General features: G+C 38.1%; 1 protein-coding gene across 3 annotated transcripts in view; it reads right to left on the bottom strand.

Annotated features, from left to right (window-relative positions):
* The window catches only part of mtus2a (microtubule associated tumor suppressor candidate 2a), a 117,509-nt gene that overhangs the window by 39,148 nt on the left and 59,706 nt on the right, over positions 1-18,655 (bottom strand). For all 3 annotated transcript variants that reach the window (XM_017681806.2, XM_017681815.2, XM_037547378.1), the window contains exon 4: positions 15,111-15,317. In XM_017681806.2, coding sequence (XP_017537295.1) covers positions 15,111-15,317 — 207 coding nt within the window. The remainder of the gene's footprint in view (positions 1-15,110; positions 15,318-18,655) is intronic.

The raw sequence follows: 18,655 nt of genomic DNA, 5'->3' as shown, positions 1-18,655 counted from the left end.
ATGTCTTTATGGACCTTGCTTTGTGTACTGGTGCGCAGTCATGGTGGAACAGGAAAGGGCCATCCCTGAAATGTTCTCACAAAGTTGGGAGCGCAAAATTGTCCAAAATCTCTTGGTCTGCTGAAGCATTAAGAGCTCCTTTCAGTTCCTTTAAGGAGCTGAACCCAATGCCTGAAAAACAACCCCGCACCCTAACCCCCTCACAAAACTTTACACTTGGCACAATGCAGTCAGACAAGTACTGTTCTCCTGGCAACCACCAAACCCAGACTTGTCCATCGAATTGCCAGACGGAGAAGCGTGATTCATCCACTCCACTGCTGTAGAGTCCAGTGGCGGCACTTTATACCACTGTATTGGACGCTTTGCATTTCGCTTGGTGATGTAAGGCTTGGATGCAGCTGCTCAGCTTTGGAAACTCATTCCATGAAGCTCTCTACGCTGTTCTTGAGCTAATCTGAAGGCCACATAAAGTTTGGAGGTCTGTAGCAATTGCAGAAAGTTGGCGACCTACACTACATTGTACACTGTACACTATGCACCTCAGCATCCACTGACCCTGCTCTGTCATTTTACATGGCCTACGACTTCGTGGCTGAGATGCTGTCGTTCCCAATCACTTCCACTTTGTTATAATACCACTGACAGTTGATTGTGGAATATTTAGTAGTGAGAAAATTTCACGACTGGACTTGTTGCACAGGTGGTGTCAGATCACGGTACCACACTGGAATTCACTGAGCTCCTGAGAGCGACCCATTCTTTCACTAATGTCTGTAGAAGCAGTCTGCAGGCCTAGGTGCTTGGTTTTATACACCTGTGGCCATGGAAGTGATTGGAACAGCTGAATTCAATGATTTGGATGGGTAAGTGAATATTTTTGGAAATATATACATCACAGAAACATTTGCTGGTCATGCTGGGTTTTTTGTGCCGTTTTAATAATTTACCAAAGACACTGTTGATATTTCCACTCCTGAAACCTGAAAAATCAACACTAGAAAAACAAATGTGTTGCATAAACATTGCTGTATGTATTTAAAATGTTGTTGTTTCTGCTAATGTATCAGATTCTGCTCACACATGAATTGTGCCATGAGGCAGCTCAGAATGTGACAGTCTTTGTTTAAATATATGACAGCAATGCTGGCTGAACTGGTAACAACATGTATTATTAAACTATTAAACAATCTAAAAAGAATCCAAAAGTGCATAGCTTCTGTTGATTACCTGAGAACTGACCGTTTGTGTCAGTCAGTAAAGCAGTATATAGCTAAAACTATTGGAGCATCAAATCATAACAGCTGATATTAGTTTTCAAATTTTTTTGCACTCTAAAATCGACATTGATGTTCATCTCAAAATCCTCACATCGGTCAAGCCCTAATTTAAAACCGGCCATGTACTTTGTGTACTTCTGGTGCCGGTCCCAAGCCCGGATAAATGGTGAGGGTTGCGTCAGGAAGGGCATCCGGCGTAAATTTTGTGCCAAAACTATCATGCGGATCACAAATATGATTGTGGAGGCAGATGATCCGCTGTGGCGACCCCTAAAGGGAGCAGCCGAAAGAAGAAGGAGGTCAAGCCCTAATCTAGATAACATCCGCACACGAAACCCCTGTTAACGCAAGGTGGAAAGGACTTTTACTATACAGAATTTCTGGAACTGAACAGCCCTAAAAGAAAATACCGTACAGTAGAGATTTCATCGTGTCCAAATACAGCCTGAGAATTTTCTGAAATTGACCCAATCCGAAGTGTTGAATAAACCGTATACGACAGCATCAGCAGCCATGTAGTAACAAAGTAGTAGAGTGTGGTTAATTAAAATATAAAGTAACATAAATTAACATGCTACAATAAATTAACGAGTGTTTAAAATTAAGTTTAAATTCTGCTTTAATGGGCGTGTTCATTGTTGAACAGCATCAAAGTTTTCCAGTCTGGAGAAACTTTCCATACTGTACTGTTCGCATGCTGTACGATGCTGATATAGCAAGATTTTAGTCTTCACATATTTAACTCTATTTCTGCACATAGAACATACTGAACATGCATAATAAAAATTTGTTTTGGCCAAACAAATCAAACAATTTTTGGCTGTGCTGAACTGTGTTTTCTGAATTGATTCAGCATGGGAGCATGGACAACTGGCCTGATATACGGACCATTCCACTGAATGAGACTGAACCCCTATCCCTCATGACCACACGGTGAGCAGTTTTAAGTGTGTAACATTAGGAATGGTCACTACCAAAACACATCTTTTCTGCAATTAAGGAGACTTTTTTGTGCTTTAATGAAAAATATTAGGATTTTCTGTGTATAACAGTTCTAGACCATTTGTTAGTCATGTAGTGATCAGTGTTTTTGAGTTATGCTCAAGATAGATAAAATTGTCACTACTGGAACATTTGGTAAAGTTTCGGTGGGGTTATGATCGTTTTGGTAGTGAAAAAATGGAATGCTCAATCATTTATTTTAAAAAATAAAATCAGTTAAGACATGAGGCCTTTGAAAACAAAATTTTAAAATAGATTTTAGTCTAATGTCTAAGTCAGTTAAACGTTGAAATGCCTTCCACTGGAGTTTATCCAGTTGAGTGGAATGATTCATATATAAGCAGTCAGGTCCTGTCAGGATCAGTCAGATATTTCAAACTCCACTAAGCAGAGAGAGAAGACTGTGTGTGTGTGTGTGTGTGTGTGTGTGTGTGTATCGTACTTGATATACTGATATGACACTACTAGTGCCACTTGATTAAAGCATTTGATTAAACTCATTAAATGGAAGCTCTGAACAAATAGATGGAAGCTGGCCCACGCTATCACAGTGAACAGAATCACTGAGTGCATGTGTGTGTGTGTTGCAGGAAGAACCATCTGTTCTCACCAGTGAGGATGACTCACAGGACGATGTGAGTGATGGCATCTGCGCTCTCTCTCTGCACCCTGCGCTCACTCTCTTCACTCTCCTAACAAATAACTCTCACACAAACTATTCTCTCACGTTACATTTCTCTCCTCACTTTCCAATGCTTTCCGCTTCCTGCCGGCTCTTCAGCGCTCTCTCTCTCTCTCTCTCGCTCTCTCGCTCTCTCGCTCTCTCGCTCTCTCGCTCTCTCGCGCGCGCTCTCTCTCTCTCTCTCTCTCTCTCTCTCTCTCTCTCTCTCTCTCTCTCTCGCTCTCTCTCTCTCTTCCTCTCTGCCTTTCTCTCCCCCTCTCTTTCCCTCTCCCTCTCTCTCATCCCACATTTCCCCACTTTTTCACTTCTCTCAGTTCCTCTTCTCCTTTTTGGCGAGGAGTTCTCTGAGTGGTGTATTACTGAATGAGCAGAGTAAATGCCCACCTTTAGCACACAGCTAGGGTTTGGGGTTAGACGTCATGACTGTATGTCTACTCTACATGTGGGAATAAGGCTCGAGATCCTAAATCAATGATTGTTAACCTGAATATATATATGTATATATTTATATAATAAAAAAACCTATAACTTATCTTGCCTTGGTCAATAGTGATGATTTTAATAACACATTTGGATTGTAAGGCACATAATACAGTGCAGCGAGTGTAAGGACAAAGATGGATCACTGGCTACCTACCAGGTTTCTTCACAAACTGTTTAACAAAATGATATTTGTTTCAGAGAAAAACACTTTTAGCACAACAACCAACTGATGGTGGAGTCTTTGTGTGGAAAAAACCTGGAAATGAATTCCAAGCAGAGTGCACTAAAAGTACTGTAAAGCACAAAGACTGGGGCTGTTTTTCCTACAATGGTGTCGTCCCCCCCAAAAGCCACTTATCCTTCTGGGTTGTGGGGGGTGCTGGAGCCTATCCCAGAGGTTATGGGACGGAAGGTAGGATACATCCTGGACAGGTTGCCAGTCCATCGCAACTGTTGTGATGGGCCTGGATGCTATACAGAAGATGTACCAGAACCTTATTATAGTGTATTACATTTATGTTCACTTCATATTATAACATTATAGCCAGTGTATATAAAAGTGTTATTTATGAAATAATGACATACAGGCATTTTAAGGTATTATGCATGCTATATGTCTTATGAATACTTTTATAAAGTATCATTAATACAGGATACATAGAAAGAGTTACTGAATTCTTTAATTCTTATTTCTATGCAAAATAACGGGTTTTAGAATGGCCTGTTCAACAAAAAATCTTTGATATTGTTGATATTTTGTTTCCTAAGATAATAGACCTAATGCATATTTAAGTATAGCAAATGTATATATACTTTTTGGGGCCACTGTATAGGTAGTAAATATTGGCTGTAACTGCAATATCAGGCTAATGACAGTAATAACATTTTGCATGTATTGATTAATACTTTGATTCGTTAATACATTAACATGTTAATGCGTTGACTGCTGATATATCGTCCGTGATGAATAGCCCTCTCTCCCCAGACTATCTTATGTCTTGCCACGTTATATAGAGCCAGCTGGGGTTGTGGGTTAACAGATAACCGATATCTTCGGTTCGAATGCCTTTCACCCTCAGATGTATGGATGCATGTAGGTGGAGGCCATATACTGCTCCACCTCCAATGTACACAAATACACGCCCCCACCTCACCCCTGACAAAAAATCAATCAGTGCTGCGCCACATTCAGCTAAGGTCATTTTCTCCCATGCGTCCTCTGTATGCGTGGATGGGTGTGCACGAAACTGAGACCACCTTCCAGTGCCATGCTCCACTGCAGAACATGATGCAACCACATTTCAAGCCCATGTTCACTCTGTACTAAAGAAGAGCAGATTTACAGTACAAAGATAAATGAAGAGCAGCATTCCATTTAATAACAGTCCATTAAAGAGAATGCATCAATTTTCAATATGTTCTGCTCAACACATTGCCTAATAACTGGTAGTAGTTACTAATTATGGAAATAAAGCAAAGTTCTTTCACCCTTTTAGAAAGAAATCACTTTCTTTAACCCTCTGTTGAAAAAAAATGTTTGATTTAATTTTATTAGCAAAAATAGGCATGATAACTAAAATCAAAAACAATTCTTAAATCATATTTAAACAAATGCATGCAGGGGCCTTTTTGGGGTATGTTTGCCTTGAGGCAAAACTGTGCAACAATGGAAAGGAATGTATAATAAAGGGTGTTATATAGGACTGTATAAACTACAAATAACAGTTAAAATTGTGTTACAACTTAAAAAAGAAACTATTTTTTAAATAATGGATTTTAAATAATCATGTTCTGAACAAAACTAATGATAGTAAAACATATTGAATGCTGACTGCTACATGTCATCACAGATTGAAACGGGCTTATAACTTGCACACATTGTCACGCCTGCAACCTGTCTGCATATAGAAGGAAACTGCATTCACCAGAATCCGTTGTGGACTCACGAGGAAGAGCTATTTGCTTCGCTGATCTTTCTGGACTCCAATTTCCAGACTCCTCCACAAGATCACATGACTCAGGACAGTTCCTCATCAGCCTATCTGCGATCTAGGTTGCCAGAATTCTAATAAACTACAGCTGTGTGTTTGTCACATGACATTCTTAGTTTAGTATATAAGCCCAGGCGTTAGATTAATATAATTGTGAAGTACTGTTTTCCCCCATGAAACTGCTGAGTGTTATTTCTGTTCTGACTTTGATCTTGGTTTGACTTCTTGTCTGTTTTTCCTCCTGACTCTAATTTTTGGACTTCCTCTTTTATACGGTTGCCTGTTTTTTTGGATTCATATTTTTGACTCATTGCTTGTTCTGTGGACTCTGCCTTGCCTTGCCCTTGTTGTTTATGATCGCCTTTCTTGTTTTGTTGTGTTTACTGGACTTGTCCCCTGTCTGTCTCCTGACTACTCTCTGCATCTACAATTCATCAAGTAAAGCTTCTTTTTTGATCCTTCTGGTTGCACGTCACACACATGCTAAATATTTTATGTTAGATTTCCAAAATAAGCAAAAGCACAAAATGATCTTCAATAAAATGATTGTAACACAGTGTTGCTTCAAGACAACAAACATATTTCTGAAATTTCAAACATAACAGTGATTTATATGATACTTAATATTAACCACTGAACTTCCCACTCTAACAGATGTGAGTCATATATTTGGTTACTGTCTGGTGCAGTAAACTGCTTCATCTACATGCTGCATTATGCCAAAAACGCTCATGAGGAGATCTGTGACTAAATATATGATTTCTCTTGCTTTATTCAAATTCTTTCCCTCATTATTACCCCCTTTTAGCATGATTAAGTATGCCATATGTCATTTGAAAATGAGGAAAAAGGGTTTGTTACCATGAAGCAACATTGTGGGTTAACCTTGTAGAATTTTTTTGGTAATAAACATGAATTTAGAGCACAATAAACCACAGCGAGTCAAAGAGTACTGCGCTAGTTATTTGTGCACTTTGTAGTTTAAAAGTGAGAGAAAATATATTGAATTCCTTTTTTACAATGTGAATGAGGTTAAAATAATTTTTAACCCTTTACTCAGCTTGGTTCTCCATTCAGCTCGGCTCAGATTGGCTGTCTAAATGTTGTTTCATATGAGAGAATCTGCATCACACCCCAAACTATAGAATGATGAGCTGCAAATACTAAAGATGTTAAATATCAATTGGTCGAAACCGAGGCAGCCATGACTAGTGTGACTAGACTGAAAGGATGAAGACTGGATTATAGACAATCTGAGAAGAATCATTAATGACAAACCTGAAATGAAGATCTTTTGTGATTGTCAGAGGGGACGAACTGGCCTTAAAGTCATCCTGATTACCTGTAGCATGGGCCAGATATAAAGGTGTAAATATGCACCTGTGCTGATTTTTTTTTTCTGATCAACTTTTTATTTTTGTTTACACAGCTGACTGGCCATGAGCAGTTGATGCAATGATGTTGAAATGTTAAATAATTAATATTCAGCTCAAATGATTTGATTTTAAGCATTAGAATGTTCAATAAATCCCAGCATGTATTAAATTAGACTGCATTTTAAATTCTTAGAATATTGAATAAAGAATATTCAGTTCAACTGCACTGACTATGAAATGCTAGAATACTCAGTAGAGTATTCAGTTTAATTGCGTTCAGTTTAGAATGTCAGATATGCAAGATATATCTATTACTATTATATTTTTCTCATTATACAGTTGTACTCAAAAGTTTAGGTGCCCCAGACAAATGATGTTTTGTTGACTTTATGAGTGAAAATAAGTTCACATCATCTACAGAGAAGCACTTCTGCACATTTTAATGCACAAATATGGTTTATTTGCTGAATTTAATGTTCAAAGGAGGAAAAAAAAAAACATTAAATGTAGAATGTGCAAAAGTTAGGGCACATTTTATATTGTCTCTTTCCCCACCCCCCAAATTATTAAACTCAATCACAGCTTATGTGATTAAACTTGTTCTGTGTAGAGGATGTGTCAATTTCTGCACAGAACTATGATTTAAATAGCTTCTCCAGTTGTTTGTGTATATTAAATATGTTTTTATAGATATTTATGAACCTGAACCTGAGTGTGACCGAAGATGAACTCTGCTGCAGTAGCAACACATACAATCGCACAGTGTGTAAACTAGTATATCATTAAGGTATTCAACATCCATCCACTCCCCCTCCTGCCATGATGTTAAGTACTGAGATGGGATGATCTACTGGGAAAGGTGTGTGTTTGTAGGCCAGACAAAGAGAGGTAGGAAGCTTTCCCTAATGCAACAAGGTAAGCAGTGTTGCGCTGAAGAAGCTTATGCTGTAATCCCCCAACAAGCTGAAGAGTGAAATCACATCCATCAGGCCTGCATACTCACTGAAAGCTCAAAACCTGAAGAGCAGACACTCAGCACTTCACTCACAGCCAGAGACAGAGACCAGGGGGGAGGAGGGGGGGGGGGGTGGCCTGAAGAGATGCAAATGTCTCCATGCACAGAGAATATGAGATGATAAAGTAGCCTGAGAGGTTTATGAAGAGTCGAGCACCAGCACATAATTTGCCCTATTCTACTCCATCTAAGCGATCTCATGCACACACACACACTCACACACTCAGAGGGAGACTGTGTCTCCTGTCAGTGTGTAAAAGGCACTCTGGCAAGATTATTCGTTAAGGTCAAATGATGCTGCAGCCTTTCAACATCTCGCAGCAAGAGGCCAAACCCAGCTTCAAACAGAAGGCTGCCTTTCAGAAGAGCAGCTAAATAAGGCCTCCATTAAACATGCACTCTCTCATTGCACCCTGAGACCTGCTGGCTCTTTCTACAGAGCAAGAGAGACAGAGAGAGAGAGAGAGAGAAAGAGAGAGAGAGAGAGAGAGAGAGAAATAAAAAAGAAAGCTTTCAACTAAGCGAGTGTACACGTATGATGATGTTAGCTTGAGTGTGGCATGCTCTGCCATTTTGCAAGGGCCAATTTGTGCATAAACGAGATTTTGAGGGTTTACTGGTTAAATCAAATAGTGTCTGAACTTTCCTACAGTGACAATATTATTGTGAAATGTAAATAATAAATATAGATTTAAAGCCATGAAACATAAAAGGCATTTCATTGCTGTCCAAAAAACATGCATCTCCATTTTTATTGATTCTCAATTATATGTCATTTAAATGATGTGGTCCCCCGCGACCCTGACGGAGCAGCGGCTTAGAAAATGGATGGATGGATGGATAAATGATGTGGTCCTTTATATCGTGTCAAAACTTCATGATAAATGGACCAATAGAAATGCTCTTTACATTAACAATAAAACACACTTTTGCCTTCTCCTGTGAAGTTACTATTGTGGAGAAAATCTCTCTCCCTCTATGACAGGTTTTCTTCTATTAAAATTTATTACAAAATGTATTGAAATGACAGAGTAGGTTGCATATTAGCAATGATAGAGTTAATATAAAAGTATGATGGTGATGATATTAGAATAAGACCTATAGTACTGTGAAAAGTCAAAGACTAGCCTTCATTTGTCTGATTTTCAAGTAAAAAATGGCCATTATTTATTACAAATTATTCATTTTTCAAAAGGCAGGAAAGATAAAGGCTAAAGACTAAAGAAATGCTGTGAGCACATGACAAATAATTCCCAAATCAGCCCATGATATTGAGGTCTGGACTCTTGGGTGGTCAACAAAAGCAACTTATTTGTTTGATTCTTTTTAGTATTTCCTTCACTCGGTAACGGTTTCTTCACAGCTACACATCCTTTCAGACTCACAGTGTTGAGTTATCTTCTCACAGTGGAAGGATGGACAGAAACAGATCTGAGGCAAGAGTACAGTTTAAGCTTGAGCTTTAAGTTTTAAGCAGTGTTCATCTGATGGTGACAGTTTTAGTGGTCAGCATAGTTGTTAGGGGTCCCATTTTCTCTATATATTTTATGAATTTTGTACTTAATAAGCGACTTGACTGGAAATTAAATAAATGAAGGGTGGTCTCTTCAATTACTTACACTGTATGTTGATATTGCTAATGATGAGTCCAGTAGTGATGATGGAGTAACTGTAAGAGCATAGTATTGATAATCATGGGGAGAATAATTTGACAGTATTACAGACATAAGACAGGGAGGCCAGTGGGTTACTCAGTCTGCACCTTCTGGGTTAATGCATTGTTTCCCAGAGCAGTTGCTCAGCGAGAGGGAAATTGAAGACAGATATTATATGCCTCCATCTGACTATAACAGTTCAGAGTGTAGCAACAGCTTAATCAATCCAGCTGCCACTGCCATCATAATCCACATTCTACCATTCAAAGCCATTTAGCCAATTACAAGCCAGGCCTACTGCTATCGGTTTGGCCTCAGAAATCGATTCAGTCTCATTCAGTCTCGGAGACTTGAACTCCCCAGATACTGCAGTGTCTGCAGAAAGCCTGGATCAATAGTTTGCACCATTACAACATGCTACATTCCTTCATGACTGGAGGCTCCAGGAGCTCATGTAGATGTTTTATAAAAGCCCCTGTCTGCTTAAGGGGACAGCTGGCCACAGCATCAGGATGATCCCAGGAGGGATATCATCTATAAACATATAAATCACTGTATACAGCACACATACACACTCTATCACCTTATGAACTGATGTCCAGGCAGGCTGGCCTGCCCCTGCAGGCATCTGTTGAGCAACAGGTTGGGCGGCTTAGGTTTTTTTTTTTTTTTTTTTTAAAGTTCTTATTGGATTAGGTCAGGTCAAATATTGTCACTCCTATAGGAAAACTTTATTCATGAGATGGACATTTTACAAGAAAAGGAAAAAATGAATTATTTTAATAACGTACTGTATGTTAATATAACCGTATTTTATTCATTGCTCAATTACACATACACAAATATTTTTTGAACTCTAGTTTTGGAAATTCCTGTTTTTTTCCCTTTTTCACTCATTTACTTTCGACTTTCCCCTTCATTATACAAGTGATAAAGAAATTTGAAGGCAGCTAAGGTGTGTTTGTGTAGTTGCTTTTGTGAATGTTAGGGGAACAATGTGAAGGGGAACATAACGTCAGGGACTTTTTTGGGAACATCTTTTGTTGGGAGGACACAGCTGTAAAAGTTAAAAAAAAAGTTAAAACAAATTAAATAGTGATAGATTTCATATTACCCTTTATGATGGACTCTTTTGTGTAATGTTCTGTAAAATATATATGTTTCCTGTTTTTCTGACTATGAAAAATGAATAACTTGTACTTGGGATGTTTTTGCTCAGTACTGTATATAGACAGTATCATTCTACTAAACTGGCTCAAAATCAGAGTTGAAAACACACTTTGGACTTTCACTTGAACAACCTTGATAATGTTTATCTTAGTAAACACATTATTGAACATTCCATTTTATCACTACCAAAATAATCATAAGACTACGGAAACTTTACCATATGTTGCGGTAATGACACTTTTAGCTAATTTAAAAAAAACAATAGCTAGTACATGACAAGCAAATACAGCTTTGAAAAGTACACACATAGAATTATAGAAAAAAGAAACACATTAAAGAAAAGAAAGTTGACTTATTTGCAGAACGTGTTTCTGTAGTGACCATTCTGAATGTTACACACTGATTTCCAGACTTTGGGCCACATTTACTTCAAAACAATAGGATCTAACAGCTTACCATGTGGTCATGATGGACAGGGATGCAGTCTCACTTACTGCTCTAAAATGCAGGGGTGTGGTTAAAATAAGGCTTCGTCTACACACTTTGTATTTCAATTGTGAAATGAAAACATGGGACAGTGTTATGATAAAGTTACATCTTTCAACTTGACTTCAAAATAAATCAAAAAGATAATTAAAAAAAAAAAATCAACTTGTGAAAATATGTTACTTTCACAAGTTGAAGTTTAGGGGATAGGGTTTATTACAGACACCTCCCAATAGAAAGCACCCCATAAATGAATTTGCATATATTTAACTTTTTTTTCCAGCTGATGCCTCAGGTTTAAATAAACCATAACATAATCTCTTAAAATAATTTTAAAAATCCTAAATGTTTTTTTTAATAAATTTACTTTCTGTGGGACTGCTGATCCGCTGTGGCGACCCCTAAAGGGAGCAGCCGAAAGAAGAAGAAGACTTTCTGTGGAACTGCAGTTTGAATTAAGTTGAATGGTCCATACGGTGTATATATTTGATTTTAAATACAAAATCAAGTTCAGAAAGACTTTCCACTGTCTCTCACAGTGGCTTGCTAGATGTGACATTTAATTGCTTTTTCACTGAGGCAGGCAATCTGCTAACACCAGGCATTGATAAAGCACTTGTCTCATTTTCATCTCTCTAGCCAGAGGCCAATCAACATTATTAGCATCTGGCATGAACATGCAGTCAGGACAGTGATTATTTTGCCCTAAAGCAATCCAGTGTTTACAGCTAAAGGAAGCACTATAATAGTGTTCCACATACGCACAATCCATAAGCTACTGCTTGTTTCACTGGTTCACTGTATTGCCTTGCTGAGCGGATTAGATAGACAGATAACAGGCTTTATGTGGAAAAGCTCTTGCGTAGAACAACATGTCATATCTACGAGGTTTAGACAGTGACGCACAAGCTGGAACGCTTTGTAAGTTCTTTTGGCTAAAAGTGAACGACTTTAGCTACATACATTGAATGTCAAACATAATAACTGTGCATAAGCAATCCAGAAAGACTGAATCAGGCAGCGGAGATGTTTTCAACCCTCTATTTCAGTCTCCGACACCTTATTTAGAAATTTCACACACATTCACACGTCTTTGCTTTTCTCTCTCTCACTATAACGCTCTCTCTCCCTCTCTCGCTCGCTGTATGTGCATGTGTTTACTGTGAGAGCTGAGGGATTCCTCCTCCTGAGAGACTTATTACAGAGAGGTGATGATGTAACTCCGTGAGTGACTCATTCGTCTCAAAGCATCTGAGCTCAGCTGCACGTCAGCTGTAACCAGGGGAAGACTAACTAACATTACTTATGTAGGACGCATTAAAAACACATGCGGCTCAAGCAGCCGACGCTTTCCACACACGCACTTCAGTCAGGGACGTGCAGGAACACCATGCTTCTGAAGAGAGTATACAGTAATTCCAGAGTTACACACAATCATCTACTATATGAACGAGCTGCTCGGAGCAAATTATACAAATTATATGATAACAACAACAATGATTACAGTTTGCATGAGTAAATGTGTGTGTAATTCTGTATTTACTTCTTTCTGGGTGTCAAACGTCATCAGGACTATGAGAAAACATGAGAACCTTGACACTGTGGGAACACTTTGCTGGTTCTCATTTAAAAATAATTTTATCAAACAATACAGCAATAAGAAAAAAACGTAAATGAGTGAAACAGGTTTTCTTTTGGTTGCTTTTGTTTTCTTATGGTTAGAACTACATTAGGTGAAGCACAAACACATTTACAGTACACTCACCAACATAAGGCATTGGCAGGGGGTTCATTTCCACAATGTATGCATTTTTGTTGACAGGAATTTGTATACTTTTAACAAGAGCGGTATGCTTTGCTTGTTCTTTTCGTTCACTGGACTCCTTGTCTTGTGAGGAGCACTCCAGACACCCTTTAGTTGAAAATGACATCAAGAAGCTAATGTCTTCATCGATTTGAAGGAGGAATACACGCGGCTATATTCATTCACAGATCATGGCATAAACAAAAAGCAGTCAGGAGTCTATATTTTGATCAGACACAGCATTGCTGCTGGAGTTTTTAACACCTCAGTGTCACTGCTGGACTGAGAAAAATCCACCAACCAGAAATATCCAGCCAACAGCGGTAGGACCACTGATGAAGGACTAGAACATGACCAACACAAACTGTGTAGCAGCAGATGAGCTACTGTCTCTGACTTTACATCTACAAAGTGGACCAACAAGAAATGGGTGCGTAATAGACTGGACAATCAGTGGACACAGTGTTTAAAACCTCCAGTTGCACTTCTGTGTCTGATCCACTTGTACTAGCACAACAAACACACCACCACCAAGTTAGTGTCACTGCAGTGCTGAGAATGATCCAAATAATGTGGTGGTCCTGTGGGGGTCCTGATCATTGAAGAACAGCGTTAAAGGGAGGCTAACAAGAGAAACAGATGGACTACAGTCTGTAATTGTAGAACCACAAAGTGCTCCTATATGGTAAATGGAGCTGATAAAATGGACAATGAGTGTAGCTACAAGGAGGTGGTTTTATTGTTTTGATCTGTTACAAAACTAACCCAACAATATAAAACACAATGTAGGGCTGATAAAAGTCCTGGGCCTGTTTTCCATATACAAAGCACATATAGTGTGGTGTTATATTTGTGAATGAAAAGTGCGGTACGTTACTGATGGTGGTTGGTTAGTGTAGTAGTTAACACCTCTGCCTTCTATGCTGTAGACTGGGGTTCAATCCCCGACCAGTGCAAGCACCCTACACTATACCAATAAGGGTCCTTGGACAAGACTCCTAACACCACCTTGGCCTCCCTGTGTAAAATGATCAAATTCTAAGTCGCTCTGGATAAGAGCGTCAGCCAAATGCCATAAATGTAAAATATAAATGTACTGACACTCTTGTGTCAGTTATGGAGACTTGGTGTTTTGGTGACTGTAAGTGCTGAAACCTCAGCCTCACATAAGTATGTAGATGGAAAAAGCAATAGTCACTTTACACTAGCTAGCTATGAACTGAACAGAAACCAAGACTCCTTTAAAGCAACCCACACATATCAAGTCTTAAATAAACATACTTAGTCCTAACATTAGTGAATACTAAACACTAGTTATATAGTAATGCACCAAAATGAAACTTGCTCTCCAAAACTGAAAGTGAAAATCAGGCCAATGTGTTTCTTTTTTGTGTTTTGGTGAAAAATGGAACAAAAAGCATGAAGAAATTTTCTTATTGTTGATCAAAATCAGGATTTCAATAGGACAAACTGAACTGACAATGAATAACAACATTTCTATTCCTAAACCGCTTATCCTTCTGGGTTGCAGGGGGAGCTGGAGCCTATCCCAGCAATCATCAGAAGGCAGTACACCCTGGACAGGTCACCAGTCCATCACAGGTAAATAAACTTATCTTTCTAAAATTACTGCAGTACAGAGAGCACCCAGTGTCCAGTGTCTTTGACAACAGAAAACAGCTGGTCATTCAAAGCAATGAATTCCATTCTTTAGTTATGTTTCGCACTTTGGCGCCATCATTTGTGAATTTTTGTGTCATTTCAAAAACTGAAACCACAGGACTTTCACTCTGTTTCTGTTGTTCTGCTGTATTTTGCATATTAAGCAGTTCAGCAGTTAGGCTTTTACTTCCCCTCAGCTCAGCACTGTATTGTTGTGGCCTGGTACAAAATGACCCACAGCCCATTATCAGTGTGCAGCTTGGTGGCTGGGACACTCTGCTTTAAGAAAACCACTTTGATTCTCTACTGAAACATTTTTAACAGGATGTACATGTGTGAAGACTGTTCAAAGAACCACCACATACTGTAAAGGTTCTATACCAATTAAAGGGTTTTGTTAGGATCCAGCCATTTAGAAACATAGATCTTTAAATATAACGCAAAGTCAATAAAAAAATATCCCACATAGACAAAAAAGTGTGGGTGTGAGTCTCAGTAACTTACGGTATGCTGGTCTGCATGGATCACTGCGGGTGCTGTCAGTGGAGTGGTTGCTGGAGACGGAGGACACGCTGGAGCTCCGGACGAAGCCGAAAGCAGCGAGGCGTGCTGGGGGCAGTCTGGAGTAGCCAGGAGGCCGCAGACCTGATGAAGCTGGCTTGGGCAGCAGAGACTTAACAGCCAAACTTGAAGCTGTTGCCTTCCTCTGGTCTGAAAGAAGAAAAGAGAAACTAAGCCAAAGAATGTCTAGTAAACCGTTCTTGACCAGCTTTCATTTAGAGCCATGATCCACATCCTTCCTCCTGGAGAATCTTCCACAAGCAAAGAACATATTCAACATGAAAATTATTGTTAAGGTTTTGACTTTGGTTCATATCTTATAGCCAACATTGCAATAAGATTTACAAAACCAAACTGAGCCAGTATAAAATGACCCTGCATACAGAATGAACAACAGAAAGTATATCTGTTGATTTTGCAACACAATTCGATTAAACATGAACATCTGATGGTAAATTTTTATTTTTTTCCACCTTGAAATTAAGTTTCTCAGGCTGTAAACAAACAATAACCTTTCTTTTCTGATGTTCTAGTCAGTGGAATCTCAAATTTCACATAATGGAAGAACTCAACACTTTCAGAAGTAGATGTGCAGCTTTTGGTGATATCGTTGATATTCTTTTAATACGAATCTTGTTTTTACAAAGTGATTAAACCACCTAAGGGTCCACATAAACAGGCTACATGGCTCAGGACTAGAGGACTAGGGTCAGCACTAAGCACAGCAGGAAGATATCACTGATTTAGAGTGTACAACAGAAATGTGACAATACCAACATCTCATATGAGAGCAGAATAATGCCACTTTAAGTATGTAACTCAGGCAACTGCAGCTAAACGTGGGGATAAAATATGACCTATTATACAAACTATTAAACCAGTGTGCTTGCTTGACATTTCCAGTGTACACATCCTGAAGGCTGTGCAACATGGGTTAATACTACATTTGATCACTTGCTGTTAGTACATGGGGTTAGTGAAGTTGTTTGTCGGCTGCGTGAGCTTCTATTGGTCTCTCATCTTGGTTACTGTAAAATATTCCTATTAAATAAATCACAAATAGCATGACAAATGGCTCACATAAACTTTTACATACACAGCAGCATCAGTTCAGCTTTAATTCCGGCACACAGCTGAGCAGTGAAGAGTCTGCTCACACTGCAGCTCCTTAACTGCGTATTCCAGCATGAATTATTCAAATATCAGCATTTACTAACAGCACATTTTCAAAGAACAATATATGATGCCTCCCACACCCCATCAGTGCTGCTTTTCCCTACAGAAGCTATAAAAAATTACATGCCCCAAGTGATTTAAATGCAGCAGTGTCAAGGTTGGTCTTGTCTACACTTTAGGCCCCAGCAGAAATTGTCTTCTACATGTAAGGTTTGCTTTGTCCTGTTCTAGTCAGTATGTGTTGGAATGGGCTTGAATTTACTCAATGTACAATGATAGTCACAGCAATTATGATGTAAAGACAAAAAACTGCTTAAGTTTTAGCCTCCCCTCATCTCCTCTACTCTCTCTATCTCTCTCTCTCTCTCTCTCTCTCTTTAAAGTGCCAATATGATGGAAAATTGAATCTCACAGTTTTAAAATAAAGAATAAATAATTTGCAGTAAATACAAACACTAATTAATGTTTCAAAAAGTGTCATTCACTGATAAGTCCACACAGTCCATACACAGAAACTACCCAAAAACAGCCTTGAATTAAATGTTTCTGTGATGTCATGACAACCAACTCATGTACATATATCCACCTATTCAGTCCATTTACACTGAAGTTATAAAGAATGTTCTAGCCTGCATTAGGTTTTGAAGTAGGCACATTACAGGACAGCCAATCAGAACAGAGATGATTTACATATATCAGTTTTAAAGGTGCAGTAATAAAAAGAGGTTGGATAATGGCTAAGTATAAATGAAACATGATTTTTGGCATAAGTAAACCACAGATTTGTTAAAAGTCAACCTCAAGGGTAAACATAAAATGGAAGAAAACTGTAGGATGTAGGTCTTTTAACACACAGAAACTGTAGTTTTCGTCTGTGATAACACCATGGTTTAATTTGATATGAATTATTTTTCACTCGTATCTCACTGAAACAAGTGGAACTTGAAGAGAGAGCAGCCTCACAGGCATCATCTTTATCCAGACACAGCTCTGCTGGCTTTAACTTTTATTACACTTTATACAGAAAGATTTCATTTTGAGGCAGCTGTTTTTGAACAGCATAACTGGCTGTATTGTGTTCAAAGGCAGGGAAAGTGTCAGGTCTTCTGAGTGATGTTTATTGTGATAGGCTATTTTGTTCAAATTAAAGCACTGAAATATTTTCTTTTCTCATATACTTTAAAGTTGTTACAGATCTGTATGGGTTTCAGAGAGTAATTTATTACATATTACAGTTTGAGAGAAATAACTAGTAACTGTACGACAACTGTTTATATTTTTTATTTGACGTGTCCGGTTTTGTTCAAAGTATCTTACATTTTTGTGTCCATGTTTACATGTTTTGCTCTATACACACACATATAACTGCCTCATATCAATGGTGTTCTGTATTACTGCGCTAATGCTGATTAGTCTAATGCTGCTCACATGGACTACTGACTATCGATGGAGTAAGAACCTGGTTTCAACTGAGTGGCTGATGACTTAATTTCTTATCTTCAATTAAATTGATCAACTAATGGGCTACAAGACAGCTAATAGGTTAAACAGCTCTTCAATTAACATCATAGGCTTTGAATGAAAGTACTTATAATATGAGTCACTATAAATCTGCAATCTAAAAAAAGTAAGAATATCACTTGAGTGTCTTACACACTTCAAATGTCCATGTTTTAGTTAGATCTGCCTCTAATAGCATCAAACCCAGGCTGATTCTCAAACGGCTTTCTGCTGCCTATATAGTGTTCTATGTAATTTATGAAATTCAGGCTTCTACACCAAAGCAGCGCACTTTGTTTGTCAATTATGGAACAGTGCACATGTGGCTGAATCCCAAATGACTATTTGTTGGATGCATTATGTACTGTTTGAGTGCAGAAGCCAGAATTTTAATATGAACTGCACTATGTAGGGAGTACATATTATATTTCAATATGAATATTTTAATATGAAGTGCACTATGTAGGGAGTATATAATTATATTTTAATATAAATATTTTAATATGAAGTGCACTATGTAGGGAGTATATATTATATTTTAATATGAATATTCTAATATGAAGTGCACTATGTAGGGAGTATATTGTAAGTCCTTTATATATATATATATATATATATATATATATATATATATATATATATATATATATATATATATATATATATATATATATATATATATATATATATATATAGCTCCCCGCCATTTGACATTGTGCCCCAGTGTGGGGGGAAAAAGGACTTTTTACTATAATACTTATATTATAAAACTATTATACTTAATACTATTTGCTCTAAATGCAAATGGAAAT

This window comes from Pygocentrus nattereri, chromosome 18 (assembly GCF_015220715.1).
Source record: "Pygocentrus nattereri isolate fPygNat1 chromosome 18, fPygNat1.pri, whole genome shotgun sequence".
NCBI lineage: Eukaryota > Metazoa > Chordata > Actinopteri > Characiformes > Serrasalmidae > Pygocentrus > Pygocentrus nattereri.
The sequence above is the reverse complement of the archived record's forward strand: the minus strand, read 5'-3'. Positions and strand labels throughout refer to the sequence as shown.